This window comes from Raphanus sativus, chromosome 6, assembly GCF_000801105.2.
Source record: "Raphanus sativus cultivar WK10039 chromosome 6, ASM80110v3, whole genome shotgun sequence".
NCBI classification, from domain to species: Eukaryota; Viridiplantae; Streptophyta; class Magnoliopsida; order Brassicales; family Brassicaceae; genus Raphanus; species Raphanus sativus.
In genome coordinates, this window is record NC_079516.1 from 16,490,504 (window position 1) to 16,515,717 (window position 25,214).

Below are 25,214 nucleotides of genomic sequence, written 5' to 3' on the forward strand. Positions count from 1 at the left end.
ACTGCGGGGGGTAGAGGCTTCTTCAGCCGAACCTCGCCGACTTTTGGATTTTCGGTTTTGATTCCTTCTGGTTTTGGTTTTCTCTTCGGTGTTCCAGCTTCGGTTTCCGGCGGATGAGATCTTGGTAAGACTTCGATGGAAGCTCTCCGGCGGTGGAGCTACGGTGGGGAAGAAGCATGGGAAGAGTTTGGTTTGCAGTCGTCAGTGTGCTAGGATGAACTGAATGAGATCTCGATGTGAACTCGATGAAGTCCTTCGGTGATAAAGTGTGAGCGGCGATGCTGGACGTGATGTTGGATGCGATGTGGGGCGCGATGGTTTGTCTCCGGTGGGTTTCCAGCGAAAATCTCGGTCTTTGGGCCATGGTGTGGCGATCTGGTGACGCGTGTGTCGCGTTTTACCGGCGATTTGCACACGTGGACGGCGTTCAGGGTTTAATGGGACATGTGGGTTTGGTTAAGTTGCATGAATCGCGGGTTGGGCTTTTAGCCTTTGTTGTTGTGTTTATCGGGTCCTTTTGTTTTCTTTTTGTTGAGCCGTGTGGGCTGGTTTGTAGCCGTTTGGTTTGGACTTGGTCCTTTAATAAAATTTCAATTTGTGAAAAAAAAAAACATGATGTCAGAGAACTGAAACTGTTCTTAACAGAGCAACCATGAAAGATGTATGCGTGGGGTTTCTTTCTATTTCCATATATACTCTTCTCTCCTCAGACCTATTCTTCTCTGTCCTCAGGTTTCCATTTTTGGCAATCAAAAAGATTTGCATACGATAACATAGCCATCACCAGATCCAAACATCACATGCTTTATCTCCATGTATATATTATCTCTCTGTGTGAATATATGAGACCAAGAGAAGAGCTACATGGATTTTTCTTGTTTCCAAGAATACCCTTTTGATCTTCAGTGCAGAGGAGCATTTAATGGCTTTGGAGAAAACAAGGCAGTGGAGTTCTCTAATAAAAGAAGCATGCTGAAGAAGAGTGATGAATTCAAGAAGAAGCAGAGAGGTTCTTCTAGGGGTTGTAGCAGAGGACATTGGAGAATCTCTGAGGATTCTCAGCTGATGGAACTTGTTGCTGTCTACGGTCCTCAAAACTGGAACCACATTGCAGAGAAGATGCAAGGAAGAAGAACAGGTAAAAAAAAAATATATATTTCCTCTGCTATTTTCCGGAGAAAGTGAACTTAAAATGTGTTTTTTTTCTTTCTTTTCTTTCTTGTGTTGTTAAAAGGAAAGAGTTGCAGATTGAGGTGGTTTAACCAGCTAGACCCGAGGATCAACAAAAGAGCTTTCAGCGTTGAGGAAGAAGAGAGGCTACTTGCAGCTCACAGAGCATTTGGTAGCAAATGGGCTATGATTGCTAAGCTTTTTGATGGAAGAACAGACAATGCCTTGAAGAATCACTGGCATGTCCTCATGGCAAGAAAGTTGAGGCAACAATCAACTTCTTACCTAAGGAGTATCAATGAGTATGCTTATAATCCTACTTCAGATAAAAAAACCTCCCATCTCCCTCCTGGTTTGTGTCTTCTTCTTACTCTATCTAGTATACATGTTAAAGCTTCATGTTTATGCTGGTGATTTTTAAGCTTTCATGTTTATGTGTGTGTGTTTGCAGGTACTGTAGATGGTGAAGCTATGAATCTGGAAAAGAACAGCTGGGAAACGTTAAAAGAGTATACAACTAACCTGAAAGCTCAGTATCTGCAAGAAGAGTATTGTTCTTCCCGCATGCCAATGCAGGGCCCGCACCATCACTGCTCAACCTTCCCTGCAGATTCCTTAGCACTGACACTGCAACCATCATCACCATCACTCTCGGCATCATCATCATCATCATCATCTGCAGAACATAGAGTGGTGGCCAGATATTTTGAGACCACCAAACCTCCAGCATTTATAGATTTTCTTGGGGTCGGCTACCAAAACCCCAACATTTAGAGAGAAAAAGAAGACTAGGAGCTAATTAAGACTTGATTACTATTATTATTATCAAAATCCATTTCGTTTGTAAGCCATTAACATGACAAGCTAAGAAATCAAGTGTCTTTATTTCTTTTACTCCATGTGCTATTTATTGAATTTCTTAACCAAATGTTGAATAACATGTTACAAAATGAAACACTCAGCATATAGTTGAATCAAAGACCAAGTAAACTATAGCAGTTTTGCATTCCACATGAGTGAAACTTAACTAGCATAAGCAGTAAGCTCATGCATTTTGATCACAAATATCAAACTGGTCTTCCTCTCTATCTTCTCTTCTACCTTTGCTCTTCCTCAATCTTCTCCCCTTTCTGTCACTCAGATAGGATCTTATCAATTTTCTAAGAAGTTTTGCTTCCAAGTGCAGTTGCTCCAAGATTGGTATTACTTTGAGTGTGACGAGATTCCTCAATGTAAGGCTCAGATTATTTTCTCTGTTTACACTCATCTTAGCCCCTCTGAGCTTAAGATGGATCATAGTCAAAAAAGAGAAAGTATGTGATTTCGATCATTGGTTCCAAATTTCGAGAGAAGTGATTATTTGATGTATTATCTTATGTTACGACTTATGAGTTTATTTTGGAAGCCCGGAAATTACTAAAATGTTCCCAAAATATCATGAAAGTTTTGATTAATGGCATATGAGTGTTATAGCAATTACAAAATTTCATCCCAAAAAAAAACAAAGAAAAACATGAGAATCAAGAAGCAGATATATGTTAAATGAAACAAAAGAATAGATAAACCATATCTGATTTATCACAAGCTATTATTCTCCATGAATTTCACAAATCCGTTAAAATCGATTCTCTCTTCTTTGTTATCATTTGATGATCTGATCATAGCCGAGCAATTCTCTAGGTGAGATGCTTCTTTGAAACCTAAGATTGTCAAAACTCTCTGCAACTCTGTAGCGTCGATAAAGCCATCTCTGTTTTCATCGAAGACATCAAAAGCTTGCTTCACTTCCGCTAAGCTCGCTTCATTACTTTTGAACAAACTTGAGATCTCCGTGGAACTGTAGCGTTCTTGAAGCTCATCGCTTTCTTGGTCGGTAGAAAGTCCTAACCTTCTCATAACCATCTCTGCGTCTTCTCTACAGAGATCATCATACTCTTCTTCTTGTTGTTCTTCTATGTGGTGTTTGGTTAAATTCTCATGTTTGTGTGAAACACGTTGATGGTGTTGAAGAAGAGTAAAGAATCTGAATAAAAAGATGCGGGTAGAAGAAACCCATCTGCCAAATTTGATAAGGAACAAGTTGATCAGAGCAAAGAAAGTGAGAGAAGAAGATTGTTTGTATTCAGACAAGAAACTCTTTTCCATGGTGTTTGTATATCAATGAAAGAGAATAAAATGAATCACAAAGAAGCGTCTTAGAGGAGATCTTGGAGCTATAGAATTTCTGTGTATGACTATGAATGGATGGATGAATGAAACATATATTATATAGACATATATGATAGGGTTTTCTAAAGAGGCAGAAGAGAGGTGGTGGGTGCATGTAGAGATACAAAAGACAAAGTCCGTGTTTTAAAATGAATTTTAAAAGAGGAAGTTTCGTCAATATCTTCAAGGAAAATGTAAACATGAGTTTCTTGGTCTTATTTGGAGGGAAGTTTGGTCGGCTAGTGCGTGTATGATTTTCTTCTTTCTTTATCAATAAAGAAAAATTAAACATGCATGACCATGCAAGACAAGACTCTTTTGAGAAATGTTTGACTATACTAACCCCATTCATTCATGGTCAAGGTCTCCCTTCCACTTCCGTGCTTTAAGTGCATCTTCAAGAGACTAGATAGAGAATTGGGGATTCAATAGATACACGACGTGATCTTCTTCTATAGTATTCACTTTTAATCAAGGCCTACCAAGAGATGAGAGATCCATATTTTGAAGCAATGTAAAATTTTTAGATATATATTAGAGTATGTTTATCGCCGTAGCTTAATGAGGTTGATTAATATAATTACAATTAAAAAAAATAGAAGAAAGTAGAAGCGACGGCCCCTAATTAAGCACGAGAAGCAACATTGTTTCTTGGACAGGTGTCGTGACTCTCTCTCTCTCTGGTTTATTCGCGAAGAAGGAAGAAGGAAGAAGAAGTCATGGCAGGAGTATGACCGATGACTCAGGATTGGAGCCTGTGGTGACTCGGACTTTCAGCCTCGCCTCTTTCTGCCTCAACGGGTCCAAACTCACCGAGGATCCCGACGGTGGTGATCCCGCCCGTTTCGTCCTCAGAAACCTTCGAATCCGTTTCCGGCACTACCGCAAAGCATAACAATGATTGGTTTCTCTGTCTCTCTCTCTGCCGATTACGAAAATCGTATGCATCTGTGTCGAATCAAGCATCTGTTTTGAGAATTGATAGATAAAAGCTTTGTTGTTTTGTGATTGTATTTGGATTTTTAGAAGGAAAAAAAAACGCTGACTTTGTTTCTTTTCGTTCTCTATCTCTCTCTCTGTTGATCACGAAAACAGTATCCATCTGAGTCGAATCGAAAGGTAAAATCCTTGTTGTTTTGTGATTGTGTTGGGATTATGATTTGGTTGAAAAAAAAGTGGCTGACTTTATTTATTTCTGTTCTCTATCGATCTCTCTCTGTCGCTCCCGAAAATAGGATGCATCTGAGTCGAACTGAAACAGCTGAGTCATATCGTAAGGTAAATTATTTGTTGTTTTGTTTGTGTGGTAGGATTCATAGATGCTTCTCAATCAGTTGGGTTATGTGTATCTTCTCTTCTCAACCTAAGATTAGAGAATCAGATACCAAAAGCTTGATATATAATTTTAGAATCAGGTACCAAAAGCTTGTCTGCTTTGTTATGAATTACTCTGTATTTTTTTCCTGTCTACTTTGAACTTTGTTTGTTGTTGTTGGTTGTGTTCTGTCTGTACTTTTGATGATATAAATGTGTTCTTGTTCTCATGTTGTTCTTGTTCTCATGTTGTTCTTCTTGTCGTTATTATTGTCAGGTAAATAATTAGTGAAAGAGTGGAGCTCTCAGGTAGTGATCACTAGCATTACTATAGGAGACCTTCTATTGCTTATTGGAAGCCATCAGAAAGAAAAGGTACGTTATTGGAACAACATCAAGAATGGCTTTTCTAGTGAACTGATCTTAGTGATGGTCGGTTGTGGCTTTAAGTTTCTTGTTCTACGTATCACGGTTTTAATGTAGTTTAAATGTTCTTGGTTATTGTCAAATGTTCCTGGTCTTGATCTTCTTCTATTTTCTCATTGTTTCAAATTTTCTTGTTGTTCTTGTTGATTTTGTTTATCTTCAATAAAATTATGTTTATTTTTTAGGCACCCCTTAATTAAGCAACTACCAATAAACCCCTTTAGTTAAGTATCTCTCAACAAAGTTGCTTGTCTTAATTTTAATAGTTAAAAATTAATGATGACCCACTTAAGCAACACTTAAGGTTGCTACCAATAAACATGCTCTTATGTTAGGTAATAGCTTGGTTTTTGAGATCCCCTATATATTAAAGGAGAAGCATTTTTAAGGCTTTCTTTAAACGGTTTTCATCAGAATGCATGAGAAGGCTTCATTCCACATATCATGCTGTAAGCGAATTTAAAAAAACGGATCATTTAATGCATAACTTTATTTCCTTATTTGCTTACATGACAAGAAACTTAACGATTTTTTTTTCATACTCGAACAGGGAAATTATAAGCCATCACACCACCTTGCGGTTGCATCCTCTGCATGTTGTGTGCAACCATCGGTCTCGGCATCGACCTACTCCCCATCCCATGACCTCCCGCCATGTTTCCCGCCGCCACCGCTTGAGGCAGGTTGATGCGTGTCGTGCCTTCGAAGTCGGTGTTCGTATCAACAGGACGAGTAGGGTAATTCACGTTCTTCTCCATCGGCTGAGACGCTACAAACGCGTTCCTCCCCGGGAGAGGCTCCACCCTGAAGTACTCATGCTCCAACGCCTGCGAGGCTGTTATATGCTTCAGAGGATCGTACTCCAGCATCTTGGACAAGAGATCATAAGCAGGACTCTTCGGGTTCAAGTGAACCACGTTGTGGAGACCAAGAGAATTGGAAGAAGGTCAAGAGAATTGCCAGCCTTGCTCGGATAACGACATGTGGGTTGATTCACATCCGTGGAGGATCCGACCCGGGTTCTTTAGTAGTTTGCAGTCTTGAGGACAGCGGCTGCATTTTGGGAGGAGAGAGAGAGAGAGATAGAGAGAGAGAGAGAGAGAGAGAGAGAGAGAGAGAGAGAGAGAGAGAGAGAGAGAGAGAGCTGTCATTGATATATGCACTGATGCATTGATAGAACTGTCCGGTTCGAGTATCATTGCTTTTATGATGCGTTGATAGAACTGTCAGGAGAATAGGGATTCGCTGAAGCCATTGTAACTTTTTTTGCCAAGAGAGGATCAACCATCCCTCTCAGTTTCCTCCTTGGAATGTTTCAATGGCTTAATAAATAAAATATAGAGATCTAATTGAGCTAAGAATGTAGAGAAGTTAGAGACCGTGAGCCTTGATGATATACTTACTTTGCAGCGTACTTGAATGTTTATTAGGAAAAACAGAGCGGAGAAGAGAAGCAAAGGAGAACATTCGAGCATCAACGGTCTATAAGGAAGAGGCAAACTATTGCATTGTTAATAGTAGAAAGATAATGCAAACCCAAATTTTTTACACAAACAATGAGAGTTATTACTGCAGGCTTAATCTATTGTAGTAGCTATGGTATTATTGCCTATAAGAAATGTAGACATGTTGTTTCATTCTTGACAATGAATGACATTGGAGCATTTGTTTTCACAAACAATAACAGTTTGACAGAAACGATAACACATTCTATACAAACTATAAGAGTTTTTATTACAGTCTCCCATTGTCAAACATGCTTTACGAATCATTCTCACGTAGTACACATGAATTTTAAAGCGAATGAAATACTACAATTTTATTACACGTGAATTTTAATAATATGATTAAGATTTTTAAACCGATATCAATGAATTCTACCCATCCCGAATTAAACCGGCTAGCATTAACATTTTTACAATATTTATATTTTTTGAGTGATTGGCAAGGTAAATTGATGATACTAAATGGCATATATTTCACTTTTTTTTGCTATGGAAATTTATATATTTAAGAGTGATTGGCAAGGTAAAAATATTTACCATTTAATACGATATTATACTAAGATACCACATTTATTGAATTAGGTTTAGTAAACCTATATAAGGTTGCTGCTCCACATAATATTATTCATTCACTACACCCGAAACCTTAACAAGTTTGTCTCATTCTCCTATAATGGTTGCGGTAACTTCTGTGTCTGATTTAAAACTATTCAAGTCAATGTGGAAGATTATGGTTAAGATCATTCATTTGTGGAAGCAGTATTCTGCTGGTGGTGGTCTAACTATTGAAATTGTTTTTATCGACTCCAATGTAGGCATCTTTACTCTTCATCTAAATAAATTTTATTAATTTCGTTTTCTTTATTTAAATATGTCTAAGTTTCGAGTTTTTTTTATTTCGTAGGTTGTGAAGATGTTTTACGCAGGCCAAATTGAAAAATAAATGTTGAAACATAATGCTTGATTGTTAAAAATTCATTGGGCTTATGTTTAACACATTGTAAAAATTAAACTCAGCAGACTCAATGTGTAGATGTATTAATATTATTGTTTATGTATATATTTTTATACCATGGTTTATGTATATAATTTAATTGTCATTATTTTCAAAAAATATTTTGTAATGACTAAGTATATTTTATATTTAATTAATTTTAATTTAAGAATTGAAACTTTCATTTGTTATATCAACAAATATTTCTTTCCATATTAGTTAACGTTATATGTATAGTGATGAAACACTTTTTAAAAAATTTACATACACACAAATATGCACATTAAAGTTCGTACTTATATAGCTAAATATTCACCGCGAGTGAAGATTCTAAATCAGACGTAATATAGAATATTATTATTTAAAAATCTTTATTTCACCATTAACTAAATTGTAATGAAATGAATTGTTTTATAGGTATCTTTGTTTTCTTCAACAGTTATATAAATTTGATTTTATTATGAATTTGTTCATAATTTATAATATGAAACAATTGGTTTACATTAGAATTGTCTAAAATTCAAAGAACATGAAACCAAACAAATATAAATAGTCTTTAGTTTATCATTAAAAAACCAAAAATCTCAACCATTTTAACCGAACAAACGAAAATGAATATGAATTTAGAATGTATTTATATCATAGGATCTTAAAATCCGAAAACAACCCGAAACTAAACTGATATCCAAAATAAACATACCTAACTTCTTAATATCTTAAAAATAATCTCATTCCGTGCAAGGCACGGATTATCATCTAGTTACTTAATATAAGAAAATCAGTCAACATTATTCAGTAGGTTCCTTAATAACTTTTGTGCTACTGTCACTATTTTTTTTGTATATTAATATGTTCATCACCATATGAACCCTTCTTGGTCCATTTTGGATTAGGATTAGACTCGGTTTTTCCTACCTCATGACCTGTAAAAGAAGAATTTGTAGCTTCTCCAGATTCCAACACTGAGTATATAATCCAAGAGGTTTCACAAGCTGTCTTTGTTTTTTTTTTTTTTTTTTGAAACACAAGCCGTCTTCAACTTCAATTTAAACACTAAAAATTAGACTTTTAATAGGCCTTGAGTTCGGGCTCAATTTGACTTTTAATGGGCCTTGAGTTTGGGTCCGATTTGACTATAATAGGCGATAAATTTAATGATTTAAATTTGTTTTGTTTTTCGTCTTTTAGTAATTTAAGCTATTTGCTGCTTGTGGGTGTTGTTTGGCTGTCCAACTTTCGATCTCGCCGTCGAGCTCGAGAGAATCATCCATGGATTCTTCGCCGGTGTCTGTTCGACTCGATATATTCGAGATATACCGCAGATTCTGTGGTAAAGTCCCCTACTTTCCTTCTTTTTGATCTCTTTGATTCTTTTCATTTTGAGTTTTTCTTTTTTTCCTGAAAAAGATTGCTTTTTTTTTTCTTCTAATAATCTCACACAAAGATTGGTTTTGTCTGTGAATCCTAAATTTGTTGGTTCTCTGACTTGTGCTATGAGAAAAATGGATTCTTTTGAGCTCAATCAATCCAATTGACTTTTGATTAATCATTACACATTTTTGTTTCTCCAGTATAAAGTTTCCACCTTTTTTGCTTATGGGTTTCTTTTATGTTTTGTAGAGATTCAATCAAGTCAAGGTCTATGTAATATTTATAAACCCCACGAGGAATCACAAAGAGCTAACTATCTTAAAGAAGCATTGACTCAGCTCTTAACTCTAGTCCACAACAAGTTTCAACCAAGGTGATTTGATTATGGTTCATCATCATATACTTGTCTCTTGCGCTGCTAATCCCCCCTATGGCCGGCAGAATCTCCATTTTTGATGAACTGTTCAAGTTGATGTCACGCCTGGACTTAATGGCAAGTGTTTTTTTTTTACTTTGTCTCCCTACATAACCTTTGATGATCTGTATAACCTTTTATGAATGAATCCTCTCTTTGTAGGTTGACTTCTCAGAGTTTACACGCTTTTATGATTTTGTTTTCTTCATGTGCCGTGAGAATGGACAGAAGAGTATAAGTAAGAGAGCCCTTTGTTTTCTCTCTCTTCAGTCATTTATTTGGTTACTTAAAAAGCTCCGTTTGAATCTTTGTGCAGATGTAGGTAGAGCTGTTACCGCATGGAAACTGGTTTTGGTTGGGAGATTTAGGTTACTTAACCACTGGTGTGACTACATTGAGGTACTTTATAACGGTTATGTCTTGTCTGTCTTACGAGCAGAAGAAGATGATTTGTTTTTTTAATCTTTGTAGAAAAACCAACGGCACAATATTACAGAAGATACTTGGCAACAAGTCTTGGTGTTTAGTCGTTGTGTACATGAGAATCTACAAGGATATGACTCTCAAGGTACAAAAAACAAAGTGTGTTTGTTTATCTTTATGTGTTTTTTTTGTACTCATCTTATTGTGTTGTTGTGTTTCACGTATAGGTTCTTGGCCTGTCCTCATCGATGAGTTTGTTGAGCATATGTACAGGTTTGGAACCAAAAGAGAAATAAAAAGCTTGCTTTCTCAACAAGTAAACGATATAATTACAAATCATTCTGTTATCGATACACAGCATTTTGGGACCGAGAAAGGACACTACCTTGTCATGTAACTGTGGTGACACTGAATCTCAAACATGCCTTTATGAAGATCATCTTTCAGGTATGTTTTTTTTTTTTTTGTAATAATCTGAGAGGTTTTGAGATTATTAGGCATAGTTTTACTATCTTCTTGTTCTTCTGCTGCTGCTGTGGTTAGGTTTTTACTCTCTTCTTGTTCTTTTCCTGGTGCTGTGTTGTTAGATGAGCATCACAAAGATTATCACCGATGCCACACGGGTCTAAGAAATGTTCCAGGCTTAAAGAGAAAAACATCAAAAGATGATGATGATGGTGAAGAAGTATCAGGAAGTCAATACATGAAACGACTCAAATCAGATGACAGTCCAAAATGTTCATCTAAGTCTCATTGCGAGATTGAGAGAAGTCTATCACAAGGGTTTGCGAGTCTTTCATCGACTGGAGATAAGCCATGTAACGCAAAACACCATCCTATATAAGCACTGGTTAATAATATACAAAAGAAAAGAGGTCTCAAGTTGAAGTTGAGCTCTTATTTGTTGTAAGCTTATATAACATTTGATACCCTATCGATTCATAAATTAATATTTTTTTTTAAAGTTGAGTTGCAATGCTGCTAGTCTGATGAATTTTATTGTGTAATCAAAGTCAAATCTTAAGATTAATTCGAGATTTAATTTATGGATTAATGGCCTTGTTCAACCCTTATAATTAATTAGGGAACTAGGATCAAACTTGTGCAAAGCTTATATAATAAAAGTTAAAAATATATAATATTAAAAAAATAAATATGTATATGTATTTAAATTTTTCTAATATGCATTCAGTTATGTTTTTTTTATATAATCATTTATATGTTTGGCTGAACATTTGTAATTTGTAATTGTAACTGTGAACCAAATTTCATTTTAAATTTAGGATGAATCTGATCAATTTGGGTTTAAATTTTTTATCATCCTTTTTATACCTATAAAAATCATAATATGGTTATCAAGTGAATTTTTATTACAAAAACATGTTTTACAATTTTTTAAAAATATTTTACTTTTAACATCACTGAGAACCATTTTAATTGTTTTACAACCAACAGCTTAGTATTATTTCCAAAATCAAATTATTTTGACCTTATATTCTACATAGTTTGAAATGTTTCAACTAGACGTCTAAATTGATACAACCAATTTTCTTGCCTTAAGTTGTTAGCTGAATATATATATATATATTACTTAATTTTAATATTTATTAAATAAAAATCTATATTAATACAATTTTATGATTATGTATAATCCATTGATCACAAAAATTTTAAAGTGGGATTTTAAAATTTCTAATAATTTATAGTCGTTTTAAGAAATCCAAAATATAACATATAAGAAAAATATAAAATTTTTATTATATGGTTAATATGATTGTTTTATATTTTTTAATAATATAAAATTAAACAAAAAAGATCTAGAATACAAAAATTGTTATCAAATATTTATTATCATAATCATTAATCGTTATATATACGCTAATCATATTAAGTAACTCTGTAATTTTTATTTAAGGAAAATGCGAGATCTTGCTTTAGTTAATAGGAGATATGATATCATATAGTTGACATTCGATGTATCTAGCGAGATATACAAATCGAATTAGACCACCATGCTTTTTAATTTGAATGTAAGGATGACACGTAAAACTAATTAAGATTGTTACATAAACAAATGATTTTTTTAATTATTACAAAATTAGTGTTACAGTTTTTCAAATGTTTTTCCTTTATATAGATTAATGACCTAAGCTATTAAAACAGTAGAAGAGGACATGCCACAAAGTCTCTCAAGACTTGGACTGGACGGCATTTTTTTTTTCTAGAGAGCATAATCTATTGTATTCAATATAAACTCTAGAAACCAAAACTAGAAATCATTTAAGCAAAATCAAAATAATCACATAAATATTTGTGCAGATTTTTACATACAAACAAGTGTAATATACATCTGAACTTATGAAACGTAAATCATAGATCATTGTCGATATGATTTTGTAATTTGAATAATAAGTTAAAGAATAGTTTAGTCTTTAATTATTAGCATAACTGAAAAGTGGCTACCATTTCTAATATTTTGAAATGTGGATTCTAAAGTTTTGTAATATTGCAATTAATGATTGGACCATATTTTATGTTAAAAATAGACTGCGTAAATTAGAAATTTAAATGTCAATAATTTAGAATGTTGTTTAGATTTGAGAAAAATAAGAAGAAGCTAAAATCTAGTGGTTAGTTGGCATTGAATCCCTATCGTGTAGGACTTTAAATCATAATCACCTAAAAAGTTTTGTCTTCACTTTCATATGCGTGAGACTATCCACTCCTTTTTCGTGATCTCAAAACTTAAATAGGACAACCTGATCCTGTGTCATTCTTCATTGTTCGACGATTCACTTTGGAGATTGAGTAAGCTCCTTAGAGTTACAGAAACTCTTCCCATTTATTTCCAGGTAAATTATAGGGGTTCTTTTCTTGTTTGAAAATTATAATTTTTGAATCCTTTATGTGATCTCTTAAACTTCATTAGAGAGGAAAAGAATTATATGTTTTTGTGTGTAAACAAGCCTTGGAAATTTTGAGATTATATTTACAAATTTTTTTTTTTTTTGAGATTATAATTATATATTTATTCATATATATGCATAACCCAAAAGTATATCTTCTTCAAAAAATTTGCAAAGAAAAGTTGTTTCTCAAGTAATTTGAGTGTTCTGTGTCGCACACGTAACTCCTAATTAGTCACTATGAGTAATCACGGTTCTCTTGTTTTCGCTCTAGATGAACTCAGCCATATAACATTTTCTCATTTTTTACAAAAAAAATATATCAGTATTTACAATACTTTCTTTCTATAGAAGTTCAAACTGTACACGTTAAACTTCACATACACACCAACATCATCAATACTTTTTGCATTAGTTTCCAAAAATAAAATTACGTTCTCTACTTTCCTATAGGAACTTCCTACGAGGAAGGTATCAGCAATGGAAGAAGATAACCACGAAAAACAACTTGACGATGGAGGATCTTCATCTCTCTTCAAGACTTGTTTCAACGCACTCAACGCTTTTTCAGGTTAACTTTTACTAGTCGATGCATTTTATATATTTACTCGTCTTTGTATAACAATTTGAATGCTAATGACGATAACGTGAATTGTTTTAGGCATTGGAATATTATCAGTACCATATTCATTAGCTCGTGGAGGATGGTTAAGTCTATCACTTCTGTTACTCCTAGCCGCAACCGCATTCTACACATCTTTACTCATTACAAAATGCATGAACGCGGACCGCAGCATTAAAACGTATCCAGACATTGGAGAGCGCGCGTTTGGTAGACCCGGAAGAATCATTGTGTCAGTCTTCATGCACCTAGAACTATACCTAGTCACCACTGGCTTCTTGATCATGGAAGGAGACAATCTTCACAATCTTTTCCCAGGGTTTAACATCGAAATGATCGGTTTGAGAATGAACGGGAAACAATCGTTCATGGCCTCAGTGGCCCTCGTCATCATGCCAACTCTTTGGTGGGATAATCTAAGCGTCTTGTCTTACGTTTCCATGAGTGGCGTTTTAGCTACGGTGGTGACTCTTGGATCAATATCTTGGGTTGGGGCTGTTGATGGAATCGGGTTTCGCCAAAGTAGAAAGCTGATTAACTGGAGTGGTATCCCTACGGCTTTGAGCTTGTATGCTTTTTGCTATGGTGCACATCCGGTGTTGCCCACTTTGTATAATTCTATGAAAAGTAAACATCAGTTCAACAATGTAAGTCATCATTTCCACACATATATATTGTTAAATTTGGATTATGTATATTTATAGATCACGAATCTGAAGGTGGGTTTAAGAAAATCTCATGTATTGTTGTTGGGACTCGGCGAATAGATATAAATCAATCACTATCATTAACCAACAAACTCGTGACCACTGGCATGAATTTATATTTTGTTTTGTATATATGAAAACTAAAACTAAAATAATATCTCTTTTTTTGCAGGTCCTACTTATAAGTTTTATATTATGCACTATAGGCTACACATCAATGGCGGTATTGGGCTACTTAATGTATGGATCAAATACTCTATCGCAAATAACATTGAATCTTCCGACTCATAAGACGAGTTCAAAGGTGGCAATATACACAACCCTCGTAAACCCCATAGCCAAATACGCATTGATGATCACACCAACCGTTAACACCATAAAAGATTGGTTTCCTTCGCGTTACGCCAAGAAAACATATTTGCATCTCTTAATAAGTACATTATGTATAGCAAGCAGTGTGGTCATCGCTGAGACACTTCCGTTCTTCGGTTACATGATGTCTTTGGTTGGAGCTTTGCTGAGCGTAACGGTCTCTATTCTTCTCCCTTGCTTATGTTACTTGAAGATCTCTGGAAGTTTCAAGAAGTTTGGGTTTGAGACTATAATGTTGTTTGTTATGGTAGCTATGAGTGTTCCCATTGGAGTTTTAGGTACTTACATTGCAATTCGAGAGTTGGTTGTTAGTGTTTGAAAGTTTGATTGATATTATGAGGATGGTGTTTGTAACAAATGAAGATGTTAAATCAATTCATATGCTTATAATATTTCTTTTCATCGTTTACTCTAAAGTTCTTTTTCAATAAAATATTAAATTATTATACCAAATTTTCAAGTTTTTTACCTAGATTATAAAGAGACTAGTAGCGGAATGCAGAAACAAAACTAAACAACAACAGAAAGTGACAGTGAAAAGAAACCAAAGCAGTGAACGTAGCCTAATAACCAGCGAAGCATGGTGAGACCAAGCAAGCTTGAACGGTCAAAGAAAATACTGACCAACCAAGAAACCCAACATACACCATCTCTGACGGCACGAGAGAAATCCTCCACGCACCGTCGTTCAGCAGACAGATCTGAAGATTGCCTCCTCCAAACCCGACCCGTTGCGACCGTTTACATCCATTGAACCGAGATCTCATCTAGAGAAAGCGGACACTTCCGTTCTTCGGCTATATGATGTCTTTGGTTGGAGCATTACGAGCGTAACATTCTATTCTTCTCCCTTGCCTATCTTACCTGAAATCTCTGGAAGTTTCAAGAAGTTTGGGTTTGAGACTATAATGTTGTTTTTTGTTTACGCCTATAATGTTGTAAAAAAAATGTGTTAAGAAAAAGACTATAATGTTGTTTGGTATGGTGGTGATGAGTATTCCCATTGAAGTCTTAGGTACTTACATTGCAATTCGAGAGTTAGCTGTTAGTGTTTGAAAGTTTGATGGATATTATGAGGATAGTGTTTGTAGCAAATAAAGATGTTATATCAATTCATATGTTTATATTTCTATTATCGTTTACTCTAAAGTTACTTTATATTGCATGTTGTTTCATCAATGTTTCTACATCGGTACATATTAGTGACATACTTTATAATTTATGTGGATATTAACATCCACTTATACATACGTGATTTTAAATGATGTCGCTATATTCAATAGGACATGAACCAGAAAAGAGAGTTAGTGAAATTTAGAGTAGATCCACACAATGGCTAAAAGTTTAATTATAGATTACATTCATTATTGTCACTTTTGTCAAATCAAATCTAGTTAGGGGCAGACAATGAGTGGTTCTGATGCTCATTCTCATAACGTGATTGTTTGCGGTAGCGTTCTTGAACCTGCCGTGACCCTTCTCCATGGCTAATATGTTCTCTTTTCTTGATTATTAGCTTTTAATTTGTATGCTTTTTGCTATAGTGCGTATCCAGTTTTGGCCACTTTGTATTCTTCTATGAAAAGAAAATCTCAGTCAACAAAGTAATTTTCATTTTCACATAAATCAATCACTATCACTTAAAGACACAACCACTTTATATATGACTACATTTTCATAGTTTACATGTTTATTATGTTTTGATTTTATAATATGAATAATTTCATAACTGCTTTTTTGCTGGTTCTATACAAGTTTTATTTTACACCATAGATTACACAACAATGAAGCCCTTTTTCAGAAAGAAAGAAAAAAAGATTACACAACAATGGCAGTTTTCTGCTGCTTAATGCATGTGCCACATCTCGCAAATGACATTGAGTCTTCCAATCATAACAGAGTAAAAGTGATTATGGAGCATCTCCAATGTAAAACAACATTTTTTTCTTCTATTTTAGAAGAAAAAATAGAGTTAAGACAAACTCAAAAGACGGCAATATAGACAACACTCCTAACGCCAAATACGAATTGATACACACCAACGGTAAACACCATTAAAGAAATCATATTTACATATCTTGATATACTCATTATTCAAAAAAGCCACCCACGAACAAATCAGAACCTCTGAAGTCTGAACATTCATCTTTTATTAAAGAAAGTGGTGAAATATACCCAAATTACTATTAGAATCAGTCTTATCTTGAAAACTATTTCACCCAAATTACTATTAGAATCAGTCTTATCTTGAAAACTGTTGACTTATTCTATCCAAATACATATTGATAATAATAAAATAAATTAGCTATGTCTATTTTTCAACTAATGGTCAATTTATCTTTTCATCTTTTTACTAAAAATCCAAGAAAAAGAAAGTAGAAAGTAAAATGAAATCATTAATAAATAGTAATAGGCTGTCGCATTTGATTTCATGAGTGATAAAGAATCAAGTTGTACAGCCCAATGTATACACTAGTTCAAAAGCCCATCTAAATGCCGAAACGTTGACTGTTCTTCACTACTTTTATCATTATACGAAAACGCCGTAATACTCTGTAAAGTTATTTAGAAGACCCTCTCAATGTGGATCCAATTGCTCTCAAGCAAATTATTCCCGGCAGAAACCGAATTATGATATTTGTTTAAAACGTAATATAAAACCCTCTCTCCCTCCCTCTCTCACGACTCCAAAGCAAAAGGCTCCAAGAATCTCTCTCACTTCTCATCTCCCGCCGTGTCACCGTCGCTGCATCATCATCTCCGGCCACCGTGAGTTCTCTCTCTCTCTCTCTTTCCCGTAATCTCTCACTCTTTAGCGGTTAATCGTTCGTTGCAATATATATTAAACATTTTTCCTCTGTTAATCCCGTTGAAAAGAATCGCTTAGTCACTGAGAATCCATGGATTCTTCTTCCGCTAACATTTTCTCGTCGTCTTAGGGTTTTTCTTTGCATCGTAGAATCATTTTCTTCAACATTAACAGATTTGTTTTCTTTTTCTTGGAAATCACGTTTTCAATTCTTGATGGTTGTTCTTTGTCTAGTTTTCTTCCTGTTTCAGTCATCGTTTTAACCTTCTCTCTCGAATCACGTCACTATCTTGTAGGACTAGTCTCCAGGTTGGTGGAAGATGGGAAGAGTGTTCGTGATAGAACTCGAGGGACCCGTCTACACATGCACAAAGTGCCACACACATCTCGGGCTTCCCAATGATATCATCGCTAAGGTGATCGAGGTTTTCTCACACTTACATCTCATCTTTTAACTTGAAACTTCATTTTCACATGCTGGTGATTTCTTTTCAGAATGGTCGTCACGAATATAACTTCACTAGACTGTAAGTATATATGCTTCTCAGTTGTTTCATCTTCTTGAGAATTTTAACCAGTATATGTCCTTAATTTTGGTGGCAGCTTCAATACATTTCTGGTTGAATCAACTTCCAATTCCGCTTTCCCAGATATCTGTTGCGTCGGTTGTTCCAAAAACATGGGCATTTATAGCGTGAGAAAAGAGCCTCAAAGCAAACTCAATTCTTCAACTTTATGTGTGTTCATTGATTTTGTGGTTTCTTTCTCACAGGTAAGTGATCCAAATAGTTACTGGGTTATGAGGTAACGTGATATTTTTACTTTGTTAGTCCTCTATATATAGAAATGTTTTCATTAATACAACAGCAAACAAACAATATGTAGGGGCGAGCTCCATGGACCGGAAGGAAGCGATGATGAGGTTTAGGAGTTGGTATATGATTAAGAAAAAGAAGACAATGTGGAGTAGAAGTCTATGTTCTTGATTTTCATATTGCTTTGTATAGTGTGTGAATGGTGAATAGTCTCAAGAACAAATCGCATATTCTTTCTTTTGGGATTTTGATGACATTTAAAAGTTCTTACTTTTGCACTTCTTCTATATGTACAATGAAATTAGCTATCACTAATGGCATGTGAACTGAATCATCTATCTGACTTTGTATTCAGTTTTTATTCTGTCTGGCACATTCTGTTTCTTCTTCTTCTGATATCGTCAGGTTCTCACTAATAGCAAAGAGGAGAATGACACTGAATACATAGAGGTGTCTAGTTTATTAGTTACTAGGGGCGGAGCCCCGCGCAAGCGCGGGGATATTAGATATACGGGATGTCAGATATAGTTGTGGTATTGTAGTGTAACATACTGATCAATTGAAGCATCTCCTCCTTTCAGATTCGAATAAAAACCAAGACGTCTCTATTTCTCTTCTTTCCCAAAAGCAGTTCCTTCCTAAACCTCTAGAACTTTAAAAAAGTTAGTTTATATTTTAAAAAAGAAGCAAAATTTTTCTGTACTCTGTCTCTTCAAAAACAGAGCAAAGTAAGAGATGAAGATGAGTGATTACTGGGCGAAAATGACTTCTCTAAGAAAAAGAAAAGTGTTCACATTGGCCTATTTCAAGCTACCTTCAGCTTGCCGGCAGGCACCAACTATTACTTTACATCTATTCAAGAATTCATAAGAAGGTAATAACAGGAACGCTTTAATATTGGATCACATGATTTACTTAACAAAATTCAAACAACCTGTCTCATTGTAGCTTGGGAGTTGCAGAAGATTACCTTTTTACATGTATTCAGACAAGCTAGCCTATTAAAAAAGAACAAATTCATGTGCTCACATTGAAGATGGACACCTATCACCTTCTTCTAGCTATTAAACTAATGAAAAAATGCTAAATAAAAAGACAACATCTCTGTCAGTTGTTGTTGGAAAACACGAATCAGCTGCTACTCTACTTTAAGCTAATTGTTTCTATAATTTTAAATGATGGGTTTTGTTATAAAGTTTCATAAATCTTTCTATGAGGACATAAAAATATATATGATTCCATACTATTACTCCACCTGAATTGCATATACAGAGATAAGATAAGGGTGTTGTGCAACAGTAGGCAAATGAAAAATTATCAAACAAACACAAACAAATTAAAAAAAAACTAAAGCATTACACAATAAAGCTGTAAATACAATCCAATCCTTCAAATATCAACAGCAGCACTATCGTCAACTCGAACATTCCCAGAACTCAAACCATCTCAAGGACACAATAAATTAATTCAGATGGAATGAATTGCTGACCGTGCTGGTTGGTAGTGACGACGCAAGGAATTCATCATAGAATCTAATCGTCTTCTTCTAAACTTGCAATAAGGAACAATGACCGCAGAGAATGCAATCAAACCGTGACCAAAAGACTTGCTGCCAGTGAAACCAATCACATCTTATCCAGTGATATCAAATAAGATCAAGTTCAAATTCTTACAAAAGACTTCAGCATGTAAAAATGCAAAACCAACAAAACTATTTACAGTCACACATGCAAAATCTAACGGGATGGAACAATCTATTACCTCAAGTTTGGAGCTTCATACCCTGAAGAAGAGAACACAAAGCTCAAGTCAGAATACAGCGATAAAATGGGTCCAATAAAATTAATGTCTTTGACTAAAACATATAACTTCGAGATCAAAGCAAAGAAGAAGAAGAATAATTTACCAAGAACATCAGAGATGAGGATGGCGCACAACTTGGAATCGGGAGAGCCAGAGACGTAAGCTTCAAGCCCACCCAGCTTCTCCACATGACCCGACCGGAGACCGGGTTAAGAGCCGGCGGGGTCTCACAACACTGAGGTCTTGTATATCAGTGAATCCTAATGCCCATCCATTGTCCAACCTTCGGTGTCTGGAACCAGTGTCTGTATCCAGTTCGAAATCAGGTCAAGTCAAATCAAACCTCCAAAAAAACCAAATCGTGAAACTTTGACGGGAACCGTCTCATTTAGAGCTTCGGCCTTTAAAAAAGATTTAGATCAAATATAAGATGCTTGTTGATACAATACCTTCTCATCAAGGAGAAGTAGGGTGATTCCCATGAATTCACCATGCTTTTTGAGGTTTTTCTAGTCCCAAAAACGGAGAAGCCGAGAAACAAAGAACCGGGTCAACTGATTGCGCAACAACAACATCGGAAGAAGACATTATCGAAGAATCAAGCTTGATTAAGAAGTTTAATTGAGAGTGATGGTGAATATTCATTCGCTGAACGAAATGGAAGGTTAACAGGAAAAAACATTGTATTTACAGGGAAATATCGGAGACGACGAAGTTGAGGAGGCGAAGAAATAACAATGAAACCCTAAGCTAGTCAAACACATTTTTTTTTGTTAAGTAACCAAACTCTCATACGCCTAACCAGCACATATACCAAAATCATATTGGCTAAATCATCAAACCAACCGCAGAAACTTAATTATAAAATCAAACCAAAAAAATGTGGGTTCCACAATCATTAAAAAATGCTGACGTGGATGATCTGAGGAGAGAGCAAAGTGGCTCATTATATATATGATTGTTACCAATTTTTAGTGTTTTTTTTTTACTGAGAGTGGATTTTGTATCTTGCATAAGCTTACCAATTTGTTTGACCAGATTCACTCTTAAGCTTACCATAGCTTTTTATAACTCTGATTAGATTCGTGTTTATGTTTACTTCTGACCAAAATGTTGATGGTTGTTTATTTAGTGACCCTTTTATGGAGAATTCGACATAAGCTAACTTGGAAACTAATTATCTTTTCAAAATTTATAAATTGTACTAGCTATAGATTGTGTTAGCTACAAATAATGTTATGAGACTCTTGCTAAAGTTTGTAGCCACGTAGCTTTCGGTCGCTAATGAGTCACAGACTAAGTTATAGCTAAGTTGTCGCCATTAGCTATAGGAATTGGTGTCGCTAATCTATTGCTAATGAGCTACAAATTGGCTACGGATCACAGATAGCGTCGGAGCTGACGCCACGGAACGTATCCGTCGCCTTTCGAAATTTAGCAACGGATTATGTCAATTAGCTGTAGAATAATCCTTAGCTATATTAGAGAATTCTTGTAAGTGAGTTATGTTCAATCTTTTAGAAAAATGCCAAACATGAAGACACGTGTGGCTGCAATAATTCGTACCATTCATTATCTTTTGTCAGAAGTTATCTTTTGCCAAAACTGTTCATCCATACATTGGCTGTACATTATCTTTTGTCAGAAGTTATCTTTTGCCAAAACTGTTCGTCCATACATTGGCTGCAATACCTCGCACCATACATTATCTTTTGCCAAAATGATTCGTACCATAATTATCTTACGATGAAGGACTATTTATCTAGAGCAAGAAGGTTGAAATAAAAAGAAGGCAATGGAGAAAAAGGACCAGAAGCGGTATGTGCTTGTCCATGGTATCTGCCACGGCGCATGGTGCTGGTACAAGGTGAAACCGGTTCTCGAGGCTGCAGGTCACATTGTGACAGCAGTAGACCTAGCTGCGTCGGGCATAAACACAACCAGATTGGAAGAGATTCAAACACTAGAGGATTACTGCAAACCGTTGCTTGATGTTCTGAGCTCGCCTGATGAAGATAAGGTGGTTCTCGTTGCTCATAGCATGGGAGGAATATGCGCAGCGTTTGCAGCTGACACCTTCCCTCATAAGATCGCTGCTATGGTCTTTGTGACATCCTTCATGCCTGACACAACAAATCCACCTGCTTATGTTCTCAAAAATGTAAATTATAAAATGATGATTGTATTACAGGGTATCATCTCTTCTTACAAGTGATTTTCTGATATCTGAGTGAAATATAGATGGCGAGCATGTCACCGGAAGATTGGTTGGATACCGTGCTGGGAAGCTATGGGAGACCTGATCATCCGTTACAGTCTGCTCTCTTTGGACCAAAGTTCTTGGCCAAGAATTTGTATCAACTTTCACCAGTCGAGGTAAGTCTCCTAAGTCCTAAGCCTCTCTTTTTAAAGCGACAAACAAGAGTTTGCTAGTAGCCTTTTTTTTTTTTCGTTTAGGATCTTGAATTGGCGAAAATGCTGGTGAGGGTAAACCCATCAGTTACGGACAACCTGGCAGGGACAGGAAGCTTCACTGAGGAAGGGTACGGATCTGTTACGCGTATCTACATCACATGCGGAAAGGATAATGTGATACATAATGATTACCAGCGTTGGATGATCAACAACTTTCCGGTAAAAGAAGTAATGGAAATCAAAGCTGCGGATCATATGCCAATGAACTCCAAGCCTCGAGAACTCTGTGCTCGTCTCTTGGAGATTGCACAAAGATATGCATGAATAATATAAAACATGAGATTGTCACCGCAACATAAGCTTCTTCTTCTTCTTCTTCTTCTTCTTCTTCTTCTTCTTCTTCTTCTTCTTCTTCTTCTTCTTCTTCTTCTTCTTCTTCTTCTTCTTCTTCTTGGATAATTCTCTCAATGCAGAGTGGACATTTGATATTTGTGGGGCTATTGTGTTTCTTCCTAATCTTAGTAGTACTAGACCGAATTTTTGATTAGAATAGGGTGAAATCCGCCTCCAAAATAAGAGAGAATAATAAGAAAAAAATGATGAACACAACCATAATCTTTGAACATCCATCTTTATATTGAAAACCGGTGAATAAAACTCAAAATCGCTATTCAAATCTTTTTGTCATTTCGAAAATGGTTGAATTTTTCTCTAAATACAGGTTGATAGTAACTTAAAGAAAAATAACAATGTCTATTTTTCATATAATGGTGAATTTATCTTCTTCTCTTTTACTAAAAAGCCAAGCACAAAAAAGTAGATTGTAAAATATATGGTTGATTATTTTTCTATCTAAATACAAGTTAAAATAGTTTAAAATATGCTATGACTATTTCTCATATAACAGTGAATTTATCTTCTTTACCTTTGACTAAAAAACCAAAAAAAATCTTCTACATATTAATTTTGGAGCATTGGTTAAATTAAACTTTGACGAGCATGTTTACATGTCAAGCTGAAAGTACTTGTCAGCTCTTTTTTTTATTTGAACCAACCTTACTGAGATTATTTAAAAGTAACATTAAATGAACCATTCAATACTTTACTATATATAATCAAATTTAAATGTTAAAAATAAATAGACATTAAATTCTTTCCTTCGATGTTTGGTCATTTAATGTATTAAAAATGTACCGTGATTATTTTTATAGAAAGGAAAATTGAAAAAGAAAGATTGAAAAAGCAAAGATGAAGCCCGAGGAATTCCTGCAAATTTTACATATTTGTATATATAATGTTGCAAAACATTTTGAGCAAAATCTGGTTGCATTCCCCCCCCCTCCCCTTTCTTTCTTCACTTTGCATACATAAAAAACTAGGTGTCTTCCTGCACCATGTGCAGAACTAAAAGTTTTAAAATTTAAATTTATTTTAAAATATAATTTTTGTTAATTTTTGATTTTGTTAATTTTTGATTTTATTATTTGCTTACAATATATAATCTTAATTCAATCATATGTAAAACTTTAATATTAAGATGTCAAAAAAAAACTTTAAGATTAAAAAAATATTTTTTATTCAATGTATATTTAGCAATATGTATTTATATATTTAAAATTACAATTTTGAAATATTCTTTAATTTATATCTTTTTGTTAAAATATATTAAATCAAATTTTGTAAATGCAAGAGAAAATTTTGTTAAGTGTATAATTATCAAAACATAAAACTAAATAATTCTCTAAAATTTATGGATATTAAAAATAAACTAATAGTATTGGATTAGAAAATTACATTTAAAAACTGTATAATTTTGAAGAACTGTTTTACTAATAATAATTATAAAATAGAATTAAATTTTGAAAAATTCCAAAATAATATTATATTTTTATTTATAACATTATATTATTTATTGCTATATTAATATGATCTATGAGTTATTACCATATTTTAAAAACTTACTAAAAATACAAATCAACAATAAATGTAAATGTCCATGTCATTATTTAAAGAAATTTTTTTTCCAAAATGCATAGTATTTTGAAGAATTGTTTTGTAATAAAAATTATATACTTATAAAATATAGCTAAATAATATTTCGAAATTTTAATTATTATTATATTTCTATTTAATTTATTATTTATTGTTATATTAATTATGATATATAAGTTATTACCATATTTTAAAATTTTACCTTAAATATAAATCAATACTAAATGTAAATATGTCATAATGATCTATAAGTTATTACCATATTTTTAAAAAATTATCTTAAATATAAATCAATACTAAATGTAAATATCCATGTCATAATTTATTTCAAGGCATGTAATCAATGTTAGTGTGCCATGTCATAATTTTTCTTTCAAAATTAATATGGTGATGACACATGTCAAAATCACTTCTCAAATATAGATTAGGGGATTCTAAAAGAGAAGATTATGCTTTTAATTCATCCCATTTGAATTTGTTTTGAGCTTAACATAGATTTAAGATCCATAAATAGGCTGAATAAAATTGAATATAAAATTATATTATGTTTTATAAACGTAAAATCAATTATGATGAGGTATAACAAAAACAAAACAGACTCAATTTTTAAAAAACTACCACCATCAAATCACTAAAATAAAAACAACAATAAACATTATTTAATATTTCGTGTCATGTTTATTCTTTATTAAATTTGAAATGTATTCTCATACTTTGAGAAAAAAAATCGCAAAATACATAGTAATTTTAAATTGTAAACATGTCATAATTTTAGATATTTTGCCCAAGGTATAGGGTTATCACCTTTTTTTTTTTTTTGGTCAAGGTATAGAGTTATCACCTAGTTATAGAGAATTAAGTTGTACAGCCCAATTTATACACTAGTTCAGAAAGCCACCTAAAGGCCCAAAACGTTGTCTGGTCTTGACTGCATTTATCACTTTACG

At 34.2% G+C, this 25,214-nt stretch overlaps 5 protein-coding genes, 1 long non-coding RNA gene and 1 pseudogene across 6 annotated transcripts; 5 read left to right on the forward strand and 2 right to left on the reverse strand.

Annotated features, from left to right (window-relative positions):
- Window positions 1-613: 613 nt before the first annotated feature.
- Window positions 614-1,960, forward strand: LOC130496221 (uncharacterized; annotated as a pseudogene).
- Window positions 1,961-2,600: 640 nt separating this feature from the next.
- On the reverse strand, window positions 2,601-3,422 carry LOC108809374 (probable calcium-binding protein CML46). The gene has a single exon (XM_018581520.2). It carries the CDS (start codon window positions 3,313-3,315, stop codon window positions 2,749-2,751), a length of 567 nt encoding a protein of 188 aa, XP_018437022.1. The 5' UTR covers window positions 3,316-3,422; the 3' UTR covers window positions 2,601-2,748.
- Window positions 3,423-8,815: 5,393 nt separating this feature from the next.
- LOC108807308 (defective in cullin neddylation protein AAR3-like) lies at window positions 8,816-10,674 on the forward strand. The gene is made up of 9 exons (XM_056990028.1): window positions 8,816-8,947; window positions 9,238-9,361; window positions 9,430-9,481; window positions 9,566-9,641; window positions 9,720-9,802; window positions 9,875-9,971; window positions 10,054-10,099; window positions 10,185-10,273; window positions 10,414-10,674. Exons 1-9 carry the CDS (start codon window positions 8,887-8,889, stop codon window positions 10,668-10,670), a joined length of 885 nt encoding a protein of 294 aa, XP_056846008.1. The 5' UTR covers window positions 8,816-8,886; the 3' UTR covers window positions 10,671-10,674.
- Window positions 10,675-12,521: 1,847 nt separating this feature from the next.
- On the forward strand, window positions 12,522-14,840 carry LOC108809921 (amino acid transporter AVT1I). The gene is made up of 4 exons (XM_018582056.2): window positions 12,522-12,678; window positions 13,186-13,303; window positions 13,394-14,001; window positions 14,234-14,840. The coding sequence occupies exons 2-4, from the start codon at window positions 13,213-13,215 to the stop codon at window positions 14,750-14,752; spliced, it is 1,218 nt and encodes a 405-aa protein (XP_018437558.1). The 5' UTR covers window positions 12,522-12,678; window positions 13,186-13,212; the 3' UTR covers window positions 14,753-14,840.
- A 2,704-nt stretch (window positions 14,841-17,544) lies between these two features.
- LOC108811112 (protein yippee-like At3g55890) lies at window positions 17,545-18,391 on the forward strand. Its single transcript, XM_018583164.2, has 5 exons — window positions 17,545-17,658; window positions 17,738-17,769; window positions 17,846-17,936; window positions 18,015-18,046; window positions 18,128-18,391. The coding sequence occupies exons 1-5, from the start codon at window positions 17,563-17,565 to the stop codon at window positions 18,168-18,170; spliced, it is 294 nt and encodes a 97-aa protein (XP_018438666.1). The 5' UTR covers window positions 17,545-17,562; the 3' UTR covers window positions 18,171-18,391.
- Window positions 18,392-19,272: 881 nt separating this feature from the next.
- LOC108811139 (uncharacterized) lies at window positions 19,273-20,616 on the reverse strand. The gene is made up of 4 exons (XR_001943241.2): window positions 20,310-20,616; window positions 19,964-20,165; window positions 19,819-19,840; window positions 19,273-19,666 (listed from the first exon to the last, which is right to left on the reverse strand). It is a non-coding gene; the product is annotated as an uncharacterized LOC108811139 (long non-coding RNA).
- A 931-nt stretch (window positions 20,617-21,547) lies between these two features.
- On the forward strand, window positions 21,548-22,763 carry LOC108806954 (methylesterase 4). Its single transcript, XM_018579171.2, has 3 exons — window positions 21,548-22,021; window positions 22,102-22,236; window positions 22,318-22,763. The coding sequence occupies exons 1-3, from the start codon at window positions 21,656-21,658 to the stop codon at window positions 22,597-22,599; spliced, it is 783 nt and encodes a 260-aa protein (XP_018434673.1). The 5' UTR covers window positions 21,548-21,655; the 3' UTR covers window positions 22,600-22,763.
- The last annotated feature ends 2,451 nt before the right edge of the window (window positions 22,764-25,214 follow it).

Excerpts from the sequence above, each read along its gene's own strand:
- LOC108806954 (XM_018579171.2), top strand. The coding sequence starts at position 21,656 with ATGGAGAAAAAGGACCAGAAGCGGTATGTGCTTGTCCATGGTATCTGC. Across the intron at positions 22,022-22,101 it reads CTGCTTATGTTCTCAAAAAT|ATGGCGAGCATGTCACCGGA; the intron begins GTAAATTATAAA and ends AGTGAAATATAG. Across the intron at positions 22,237-22,317 it reads ATCAACTTTCACCAGTCGAG|GATCTTGAATTGGCGAAAAT; the intron begins GTAAGTCTCCTA and ends TTTTTCGTTTAG.
- LOC108809374 (XM_018581520.2), bottom strand. The coding sequence starts at position 3,315 with ATGGAAAAGAGTTTCTTGTCTGAATACAAACAATCTTCTTCTCTCACT.
- LOC108809921 (XM_018582056.2), top strand. The coding sequence starts at position 13,213 with ATGGAAGAAGATAACCACGAAAAACAACTTGACGATGGAGGATCTTCA. Across the intron at positions 13,304-13,393 it reads CGCACTCAACGCTTTTTCAG|GCATTGGAATATTATCAGTA; the intron begins GTTAACTTTTAC and ends GAATTGTTTTAG. Across the intron at positions 14,002-14,233 it reads GTAAACATCAGTTCAACAAT|GTCCTACTTATAAGTTTTAT; the intron begins GTAAGTCATCAT and ends CTTTTTTTGCAG.
- LOC108807308 (XM_056990028.1), top strand. The coding sequence starts at position 8,887 with ATGGATTCTTCGCCGGTGTCTGTTCGACTCGATATATTCGAGATATAC. Across the intron at positions 8,948-9,237 it reads GATATACCGCAGATTCTGTG|AGATTCAATCAAGTCAAGGT; the intron begins GTAAAGTCCCCT and ends TATGTTTTGTAG. Across the intron at positions 10,274-10,413 it reads TTATGAAGATCATCTTTCAG|ATGAGCATCACAAAGATTAT; the intron begins GTATGTTTTTTT and ends CTGTGTTGTTAG.
- LOC108811112 (XM_018583164.2), top strand. The coding sequence starts at position 17,563 with ATGGGAAGAGTGTTCGTGATAGAACTCGAGGGACCCGTCTACACATGC. Across the intron at positions 17,770-17,845 it reads GAATATAACTTCACTAGACT|CTTCAATACATTTCTGGTTG; the intron begins GTAAGTATATAT and ends TTTTGGTGGCAG. Across the intron at positions 18,047-18,127 it reads AATAGTTACTGGGTTATGAG|GGGCGAGCTCCATGGACCGG; the intron begins GTAACGTGATAT and ends AACAATATGTAG.